The sequence below is a fragment of the Lolium rigidum genome, chromosome 3 (genome assembly GCF_022539505.1).
Source record: "Lolium rigidum isolate FL_2022 chromosome 3, APGP_CSIRO_Lrig_0.1, whole genome shotgun sequence".
NCBI lineage: Eukaryota > Viridiplantae > Streptophyta > Magnoliopsida > Poales > Poaceae > Lolium > Lolium rigidum.
The window spans coordinates 316,146,313-316,157,220 of NC_061510.1; the positions used below are offsets into that span (position 1 = coordinate 316,146,313).

Consider the following 10,908-nt stretch of genomic DNA (forward strand, 5'->3'; position numbering starts at 1 on the left):
TACACAACAGTCTGATGGTGCTTTTCTTTCTTATAAACAGTGATGCAAAGCAATAAGTGGAACCGATCTAGGAGGTGGCCTATGAAATATCCTAGGATGGAGTTAATATCATTCGAGCTTCATTGGTGAAGCCCTCCAAAATGCTTGCTCAATCCTTTGATCTTCAAGAATAAAATAAAACGAATTTATCATTCGCATTGGTAAGAAATGATATTCCATTTTGTTGGTTGCTGTAGAACACAAACGCAAAGAACCTGCATGGTATTCCACTTTGTTGGTTGATGTACAACACACTGGCACACAAAGAACCTTAGATTACCCCTTCTGCTAGTACCTGCAAATCAGCAATAAGGAACAATGAAAACCAGCTTTGATATGGATATGAAATTAACAGCCAATAGCAGTAGTAGGGTAGTACTCCCTAGTGCATTAGCATGAAAAAGAAAAAAAGAAGTGCTTTACAGAATTTACTACGTAGCTCCTGCATCTCAAAATTAGTAAACAATGTACTATCCAAGATGAAGAGGAGGACATAAAACAGGTCAGGTGGACGTGTGTACTGGGGGATGGAGTAGTAGCATTATATAGGGAAACCAAGAAGATGAAGAGGGAAGGAGACTGCCATTCAGTGGTTTATGTAAGGGGCTTGAAGACGAAAGGTAAGTGGAAGTGGAAGAGGATGAGACTGCAATTCACTCGTCTCATTGTATGTGAGTACTGTTTCTAGAATGTGAGTCGATCAAAATCATTTACTCAAGAAAAATGTACCTAAGAAATTAGTACTGCTGATGTGGACGTCTAAGTGAAACTTTACATGAAAAATGGCTGACATGGAGGGCACGCTGAGGTAGACGTCTTGCATGTTGAGAGAAATACTTTTAGTGGGTTGCTCCTACTTAGTTATTATAGATGACGTCTGCCCAGTGCTAATGATATGTTTGTCCAGCTTACTTCTGTGGTAATGAAAAACACTGTTGTGCCTCTTGGAAGAGTTGGACATTACGTGGCTACAACTTGGTGCTTCTGAATTTCTGATTGCATATACAGTAAGTGGTGGAGTACGCATATTAAGAACGTGCCTTAGGATGAGAACTCTAATGGCTACACCATTTTCTATCAATAAAGAATAAAGATGGTGATGCAGTTTGTAGTCTACTACAGTATCTATTTTCACCTGATACGTTCCCCCCTACCGACGAGACGACCCCGGCAATCCGCCTCCCCTACCCGGCCGGAGCAGCTTCTCCCCCTACACATCGGGGCGGTGGTGGCTTCCCCTATCGGCCGGCCCAACCAACCGCTGCCTCCCGGAAGCCTCCTCCCGCCACCCCACCACTCTTCTGAGCAGGTACGTCTCCTTCCTCTTCTTCTTCGATTTCACTCGAAATCCAGCACGGAATCCAGATCGGGGACGCCTGGGAGAGGGGAGGGCGGGGCGAGCTAGACGAGCAGGGGCGGCGGCGGTCTCCCGCGGCGGGGCGAGTCAGGCGGAGCCTGCAGGGGCTAGTCGGGCGCGGGGCGACGGCCGGGGAGAGGCTGGTCTGCACGCTGCAGCTGCAGCTCGCGCGGGGACGAGGTCAAGGGCTGGCGGCGGCCGCTGCAGTTAATGTGAAACAACAATGCTTAATACTGCTTTCATTTGAAGATGCATTCATTAGGACTACACAATTTATGTGTTCAGAGCATTCAGTTTGCTAAAAGAATAGATTGATTTAGTGAATTTCAGACAATGTCCGAACTAAATATCAGTTTTTTCATAAATCTTTCAAGAACCAAAAAATTCTATCCTGGACTGAATTAATCTGTCCTATTCATATCTCAACAAAAATCAGTTGCTCCCATTAGAATTGCAATTGAAATCTATCGTTGCTCGTTGCTTAAACCTGAAACATGGTACATGAGCCAACAAAGCTGTTCACTTACCGAGTTTTGTTTATGCACTTGTAAGCTTAATCTATTAAGGATCTTGTGATGCGGCATGTGCTTGGCGGGGAAGGCGACAAAGAGCACGCTGCACAGCAGGGCATGACTGAGCAGGTGTTTGAACAGCCAGAGGCGCTTGGGCGTTTCGATGCCGTAGTGTAAGCGGCCGTCGGCAAAGGACCCGAGGAGGCAGGAGAGAGCGAGGAGAGCCCGGGCGAGAGCCTCTGACACACGCCTCAGCCACCCATGGAGATCACCTCGACGCCCCCGTCGTGGCTCATCGTGGCGCAACTAGCGTTGGCAGCGTCCGCGATCCTCTCCGCGCTCACCGTCGTGCTGCTTGTTCTCTCGGTCGTGTCATGTGGCGGCGGGGATCAGGTCGTGGATGTGGTGTTCCTCGCGCTGCGGTGTGTGGCGCAGCTCGGCCGCCTTGCTGATGGCGCACGACATCGACATGCGGTATTCCGTTGCAGCGAAGATCGATCGATTCCCGACTTTATAGCGCAGATTGTGCTGATGAAGTTAGTTTTGCCTCGATCGGATCCTTCTTTTCGCAAGTTGCCGCCGAAGATTGTGCTGCCAATCCGATGAGGATTGGTTAGTTCTTCATGCCTAGGATGACGACGCCGGAAGGGCTCCTCCCCATCAGCAAGGGCCTGATGAGGCTCATGTAGGCGAGCACCGCGCGAGTTGGGTACAAAGGTGGGGTTTAGTACCTCTGCAAAGAATGAACTATTAAGGACCTACATATATTGAACTCTACAAAGGATGAACTTCTGTAATCTCTTAAGATCGCTTCAAATATTGAACTCTGCAAAGAATAAACTACTACTAAGGACCTACATTTGCAGGGAGCAATGTCATCATGGTTTACAAGGCGATGCCTTGGCGCCTTAAGGAGGGAGGGCGATTTGGCGCCTTAAGGACGCCTAGGCGCCTAAAGCGGCCCTTTTTGCAAAGCGGAGGGGGGGGGGGGGGCTTGACGGTTACCGACGCCTTGGCGATGCTTTTTAAACCATGAATATCATGCTCTTCAGCACTTGCGTACACAAATTCAGACCAAAATTATTGTAGAAGCGATGCAGCACAAGCAGCAGCGGCAAGTTCCGTACCGTGATGGAGCAGGATTTCGATGATCTTGGCGTTGTCGCTGCTAGCCAACCCTTCTGGTCCTTCAGTGCAACTTCAGCAACTACCCAAGGGCGAGGAGTTCGCCACCCTCTTCGACGAGCTCGACGGCATCTTCAACTCCGACGGCAAGTTGTGGGCGTTCCAGTGATTCAAGGCGCACGCACTGCTATTGGACTGGAGGTTCCGCGCCGCGAGCACCGCCCACAAGCTCGGCGACGGCCTCGTGCTGCTCCTCGACGGCGTCGTTGCCGCTGGCGCCGTCGTGGACATGCAGGACGTGTTCATGCGCCTCAAGTTCGACCTCACGGATGTGTTCGGCGTAGAACCCAGCTGCCTCACCGCCGACTTCCCGCGAATCCCCTTTGCTGCGGCCATGGATGACGCCGAGGAGGTGTTCTACCGGCACATGACTCCCATTGTGGCTAAGGATCTGGACCTACCTAAACATAGGCCACCACAAGAAGATGACAAAGCTCAGCAGGTGCTCCACGCGTCTATCGCCGAGTGCGCAGAGACGTTAGAGAAGCAGAGACCAGACCATGTGCGCGTCTCGACCAGGTGCTCCTTTGCCAATGCACTCAGTCCACGTGGCCCAATACCACCCACCAAAACAGCTAATACAATCAGAAACCACATGGAGGGGGTAATTTAACAGGTAATGCAAACCTGAGGCGGTTATGTGGTCTAGTTCAAACCTGAGGGGGTTCTCCGTCCCAAACGTCAAACATAGGGGGGTTATGTTGACTTCTTTCCACAAGGGACAAGATGTTCTCCTCCCCATAGTCACTCACCTCGCTGGCAAGTGGCAGCCGGTTCCCATCCTCACTGTTGCTCCTCTGCCCGCGCCGCCACCGAACCCTCTGCGCCAGCTCGGGCCGCCTCTAAGCAAGGGACCTAGATTCTCTCTCGCAAGCGCCCTCCTCCTCCTTCTCCTCCTCGGCTTCTTGTCGTCGCTCCTAGCCTCCTACTATTACTGAAGTGAAGTGGGGTGGCGTGGAGTGGAGATCCATCCGAACCTTCTCCTTTCTGTTGAGAAGGAGGCCATGCCCCAGGTTGGTTTGATTCTGTTATTTTTTTCTTGTACTGGTCTTCCCTTTGCCGTGGACAGTCATTCCCAACCAGAGATCGATCCCTGTTGGCAATTGGCACCCACCCACCCACTAAGCTTAGCTAATAATGCTGATGTACAACAACATCAGTAAACCCTGTGATGCTTTGGTAGATGCAGCTTGGTGGTGTTCCGGCCTTACGGGGGATCGCATGTTTCCTGCTGTGATTTTCTTACTTCTCTGGTGCTGTCAAAAGCAATAGGTGCTGCCATTCCATGTAATTTTCTTTCAGTGAACGTTTCGCAAATTTTGGGGTTTAGTTTCAATGATAAAGAGCTGAGCTTCTCAATCCAATCACACAGAAGTCCATATGCAAGTTCACTGCCCATTTGTCCTAATGCGCGAGGAACAAATGTGCAATTTTTTGTTATTGGATGCTCCTAAGAAGCAAAATGTGTTAACAACAGCTCCTGGAACACTCAAGCATGTAGCTAGTGATGTTGTTTAATACTTCAGTGGCCACTGTGTGTAACTTGAGATGTGAATTTTTATCTCAGTAATGCGTAATATGAAGTGCTATCTAAAAGGTATTACTTGTGACCAGGTGCGTCTTCTCATAGTAATCTAATAAAGTGGTAAAACGGTTTTTAGTTGCCGCAAATGCAGCAACGAGAGGATGTAAAGTGACGACACATCATCTTTGCCCGATTGATTCCGTATTAGACTAAAAAAAATTTCCTGCAAATGTACGCATTTATTGAGTTTTGTCTGTGTGTGACCAATCTGATATGTGTGACTCTCCTTTGCACTATGTTATCTGATTGCTTGAACCTTGACCAACATCTCTTGGGTCTTGCCCTTTTGTATACAGCTCATGAACTGCGAGATATAGCCCTAGATGCTCATCTTGGAAAGAGGCTCAAGCATGAGAGTGTACATCTTGAATAATGGCAGTGCTTACATGTGTGCTTGAAAGCATGGGTTCATCCTGTAGCAGATCTCATTCTCTAAATGAGGCGGAAGCAGCTGAAAATGGAAAAGTAAGTTACCACCCAAACTAACTGCGCAACTAAACGCTAAGCAGATTGGCTAACTGCCATTTGATTTGCTTTTGATACACCTGGCAACAGTCTGCAGACATCGACCGGCGAATTTTGCAAGAGACAAAGGCAGAGCAACACATCCACAAGCTCCTACTTCTTGGTACTGCCAACTTTCTTGAACAGACATTTTATTATGGAAATTATCAATCCTATCCTGAAAATTTGCTGGTTCAGAGAATAAAATTCCTGTACTTCCTCTGTCGTCAATTCCATCATATATTTCATCTGGTTTTGAAAAGATGCATGCTTTGTGATGTTTGTCATTAATAAATTATTGAACCAATGATCCCTTAAGTTTGAACTTATTCCAGATAGGGGGTCGCTTTTAATTGATTTATTTTTTTAAGGTGCTGGAGAATCAGGGAAGTCTACAATATTTAAACAGGTATGAAGCTCTTGTTATACTACCTGGAAAATCATTAAGCATATGCCATTAGCATGTTTGATGGGAAATTTTAAGGCACTCCCCTACTAATATGGGCCATCAATTTTGTGTTATCCAATGACTCAAATCTACCATTGCCCAACATGCTACTAATTACCGCATAGGGAATTAGGGATAATATGGACTTTGCACATTGTCTAATTTAGTATGGAGATAATAGAGCCGCGCTGAAGCATAGCGACGGAGGCTAATTAATGGTATAATTTTTCTCCCAATAATGGCTTCATATTTAGAGGCACATGTAGTAGTATACATTGTAAGCAACTGGAGAATAAAATGGGTTTACACAGCATGCATCAGTTGACCCTCTTTGCTTTGCCACTATGTAGTTTTCGCTGTTATGTGCGAAGTGCAGAATTATATCACTTGCATGGAGTCAGGATGCTCCACTTTCGTATATTACTAAGCATATCATCCTTAACATGCTTTTTTTAAACTAAAACTATGAAGGTGAATTTGGACACAAGTCTGTACATGTATTTATATATAATATAATATAATCTGTGTAGACATTTCACGTGGCATGAAAAACAAATGCTGCTACCTGTTTGACGAGTATATATTTTGGAGAAATGGAATCCTTAGAAACTTTTCCTATGATTTAATCTTTTAGGCATTTTTCAGAAGGATTCCTTTACATGAATGATAAGATCTTCTGCATCCACTCAAACTTCTTGGAAAGAATCTTTTGTCTGTCTGTGGTGTAATCGAACAAATTTTGGTGCAAACATAATCCTGTAGGATTCGAGTGGACATGGTATTGCAATCCTGCATTTTTCCCATTCCTGTGTTTTTGAAATTCTGTGAATCAAAGAGGCCTGAATATTGGAAAGATTGATTGACTACACCCCAAAATAGCCAATACTTTACCATGAGTGGAATGCTTGATCAATGAACATCTAGGAGACTAGGATTAAATATTTCTCTTACGTCCTAAGCAGGAAGTTGGAGCTTAGAGCTCATGTATGATGTATTCTGACTGTTTTTTCTCTGCAGATAAAACTCCTTTTCCAAACTGGCTTTGATGATGCAGAACTTAGGAGCTATACATCAGTCATCCATGCTAATGTGTATCAGACAATTAAAGTATGCGTTTAGTAGTTTCCTCTTATTGAATGGTGGGGTTCGCGTAGCAAATTTGACTAGAGCAGTATGATGGTAGTGTGGTTACATTTCTTCGCCTGAGTAATGTGTTAAATGTGCACAGATACTATATGATGGAGCTAAAGAACTAGCTCAGGTGGAATTAGAGTCTTCAAAATATGTTATATCCCCAGATAATCAGGTCTGTACCTCCTATTCTGTTCAGTAGAGAGATTTACATTGGGCATAAACATCAATATCTTGCAACATGATTACTCTGATCTGTTACAGCTGAAGAACGATTTCAGTTGCTGAACTTGTCTATGATCAAACCTGTTCAGACCTGGCAGCTGCACTAAACTATGCTGTATTATTGAATTTTCCATTACCATTCGCAAACGCAGAGATATGTACTAAACTGCAGATGATGTAGACAGATGAAATTCAGAAAATTTTATCGCTAGCTTGTCCTATGTATTGCTCCTTTTATCTCTAAATATCACGTATTTCATCTAGTAACTGGAAAACATGTCATCTAGTAGCTCGAAAACATACACTATACTTTGTTATTACATTTGACCGCTTAGAGAATAATATTAAGTTTGGTAATCCTTCACGGGCTCAAATAATCATCATTTTCAAAGTTGATTGTCTAGATTTGAGCACTTTTAGGACTTGACCATTTACGTTCTTTGATGGTTCTGGAACCAATTCTTGTTAAGAGGTGTTGCCTTATTTATGTACAATATATTGGTTGCTAGCATGGCAGCTTGACATCGTACACCTTACACTATTGTTCAGATTATGAAGTTAAATTTGTATATAATGCCATTGCCATGTTATCCTAACTTCAGGAGATCGGAGAAAAACTATCAGAAATCGGTGGCAGGTTGGATTACCCATTGCTCAGCAAAGAACTAGTGCAGGATGTGAAAAAGATATGGGAAGATCCAGCCATTCAGGTGGAAAAGAAGTCTTAATCTTTTTCTTTAAATGTACGGATTGTCAAATAGTGAACTTATAAATAAATGCATATATAGGAAACTTACTCACGTGGAAGTATTCTGCAAGTTCCGGACTGTGCACAGTACTTCATGGAAAATTTGGACCGATTAGCTGAAGCAGATTATCTACCAACAAAGGTCTGTAATTTATCCACAATTTAATCCTTTTCTGGGGCATTTATTTTCAGGGTTTCTGATATCTCTGTAAGTCATCTGTTTGGCGTTCGTTGTTAGTGTCTGAAACCTTCATCTCAGCTTGAGGTCATTAGGTTTTCCTTTTGTAATCTCCTTTTCTTCGTAAACTGCTGTGCTCTGTTATCTGGTTGTATCCGATGTGCCCTTGATCTAATATAAGCCTGATTTTTTCATCTCAGCTCGAGGTCGTTAGGTTTTCCTCCCTCCGTTGGTCTAGTTTTTTCGTTTCAAAAGAATAACTATGCTACTAAGCAGTTACTACAGGGCATAATCTTATCTGAACACCTTGACCTTTTGTGTTTCCACATGTATCATCTACATGGTGTTTAGTTTCTCTGAATGATCCTTCAGTTCATTTTACAAATTCCTAACAATAGATAGAATTATAATACCCAAACCATTTTTCTTATATGCTAACATGCCCCAATAATCTTAAGCAAAGAGTTTCGTTGGCACTTTTTGTGTTGGAGTCATTCCTAAATAGGAAAGAACCATCTAATTATGATGTCGTGTGAATTTTGTGGTTATTTTTATGGCATTATTGTTACTTTATTTTAAAACCTGTTGATTGCTTGGACATACTAATTCAGTAATTTAACAGGGTTTTGCCTGTTGAAATAATTAACACCAAACTGTTGATCAAAGTTTCCCATTAATTTATGTGGTTGTCAAGCACTTCAGCTTTATCGTGTACATAAAGAAAAAATAACCTGTTCTTTAGTTTCCATTATAAGTGGAGATCCCTCCATATTTCTCAAATTTTTAGTCTGTCTGAGCATTATTAATTGTGCAAGTTCTAGAGTCTGCATGTAGAATTCTGGATTTTTGCAACTGTACATGGTTACTCAAAAATAGGCTTCAAGGGCTGTTGACTGTTCTGTCATTCTTATTCAAGAATATGTCTGCAGTATTTTTCTTTTTAATTTTTTCTGGATGTTTTGCAGGAGGATGTGCTACATGCTAGAGTACGAACAAATGGTGTTGTAGAAATTCAATTTAGGTAATATGTTTACTTGAGATTTGAGTATTTCTTTCACTCTCCGCATACAGGGTGCAGACATAAGTCTTTTATCTCGTAGATCCGAGACGCAGCATAAGAGGATTTGAATGAGAAAGTAGTTAATTTGTGTAGCTTTTCTGCAGCCCTCTTGGAGAGAGCAAAAGAGGCGGCGAGGTATACAGGTTGTATGATGTAGGAGGTCAAAGAAATGAGAGGAGGAAGTGGATTCATCTTTTTGAAGGTGTTAATGCTGTAATCTTTTGTGCTGCCATTAGCGAGTAAGTATGATTTCTAAAATGCCATATTCTTCTGAAGCTACCTCTTACTTAAGATTTAGTCTGGGTGTGCAACGCTGCAAAAGGAATCCATGCAAAACACCTTTTTAAAGCTTTTGCCTGTAACCTGAAGTAGTCAACAAGAATCTTTTGTTAAATGAAACATATAGCTCATCCATAATATTTATAACTATGTCTTTACTTCATGTAGCGCTACAAAATACAGAACACGAATTTTGGTGTGCATCAACTGCTTGTGGTTGGCAATACATGAATGAGCACATGCATGCATATGGAGAGTGCAAGGCACACAGCTTTTGATCTAATGTTGTGGGCTGTTAATTCCAGATATGATCAGATGTTGTTTGAGGATGAGACACAGAACAGAATGATGGAGACCAAGGAACTCTTCGACTGGGTATTGAAGCAAAGATGTTTTGAGGTCAGCAGACGTCCATCTCAATTTGCCTGTTCTCCTCTGCTATTTTTTCCCATTTCCAATCCTACTTGATGCTGTGTTGATCTTCAGAAAACACCGTTCATGCTGTTCCTCAACAAATTCGACATATTTGAGGAGAAAATACAAAAGGTAACAAACAAATCTTGAACCCATCAGAAGAGCTGAGTTATACTCAAGTGAAGTACGCACCTTTGTGTCAACATTTTGCCATCATTCTTATGTAGGTTCCTTTAACTGTATGTGAGTGGTTTAAAGACTACCAGCCGCTTGCACCTGGCAAACAGGAGGTGGAGCATGCCTATGAGTAAGTGCAACCCTCTCTCCCTGATCACTCTCACATGAAACATGCCAGCTGATGGTCTGAATGGGTGTTTTACAGGTTCGTCAAGAAGAAGTTTGAAGAGCTCTACTTCCAGAGCAGCAAGCCCGATCGTGTTGACCGAGTGTTCAAGATCTTCAGAACAACGGCATTAGACCAGAAACTTGTAAAGAAAACGTTCAAGCTGATCGACGAGAGCATGAGACGCTCCAGGGAAGGAGCCTGACGGGTTGGGTTGTTGTAAGCCGTAGAAAATGGCGATTGGGATGTAAGAGAAAGTTTACAGTGTCTTGGGTCTGTGTATTTTTTGTTTTTTGACAGGAAGAACATTGATTAATCCCTTTGTGCTCCCACAAGTTAAGAAACAATTCCGATGAATACTACGCAAAGGTTAGATCATGTCCACAGTCAAATGTTTTGCAGATACTGTCGCATCACATGCTATACCTGATGGTCGAGACACTCATCATGCACTTGACGGTTCTCTGTGCATTGTCGGTATATATGTTTGCCAGTCATTATCAGATTGTTGCTACTGCAAATCCATGTACTCCCTCCATATCGGATTAATAGGCAAACTTCCCCTTTGAAGGCAAACCGATTAACCCCCTCAATTACTGTACCGCGTGGGTCCGGCTTCCTACTTTAACTCCCAGCCTTTCCTTTCCATTTGCATGTCGTTTGAAAAGAACCGGGTATGGCCCGGTGCATGCAATGTGAACAGAGGCCGTTTCTTCTTCTTCAGCATGCATGGAGCGCCCGTGGGCCTCAACTGCTTTTTTTTTGCGAAACACAATACAGATGCATACATGTGTACATACCCTTACCCCTATAAACACACGCACACCATATTCCTATGAACACCTCCGAGAGATTAAGTCCAAGAAACTGATCCGGTAGGTCTTGAAAACTGACGAAGGC

General features: G+C 43.4%; 1 protein-coding gene across 1 annotated transcript; it reads left to right on the forward strand.

Moving 5' to 3' along the window:
* The first annotated feature begins 1,186 nt into the window (after positions 1-1,186).
* Positions 1,187-10,386, forward strand: LOC124703752 (guanine nucleotide-binding protein alpha-1 subunit). Its single transcript, XM_047235979.1, has 14 exons — positions 1,187-1,348; positions 4,975-5,143; positions 5,234-5,306; positions 5,554-5,591; positions 6,648-6,737; positions 6,859-6,936; positions 7,589-7,696; positions 7,775-7,876; positions 8,878-8,933; positions 9,077-9,211; positions 9,557-9,650; positions 9,738-9,797; positions 9,893-9,972; positions 10,048-10,386. The coding sequence occupies exons 2-14, from the start codon at positions 5,051-5,053 to the stop codon at positions 10,211-10,213; spliced, it is 1,173 nt and encodes a 390-aa protein (XP_047091935.1). The 5' UTR covers positions 1,187-1,348; positions 4,975-5,050; the 3' UTR covers positions 10,214-10,386.
* Positions 10,387-10,908: the final 522 nt, after the last annotated feature.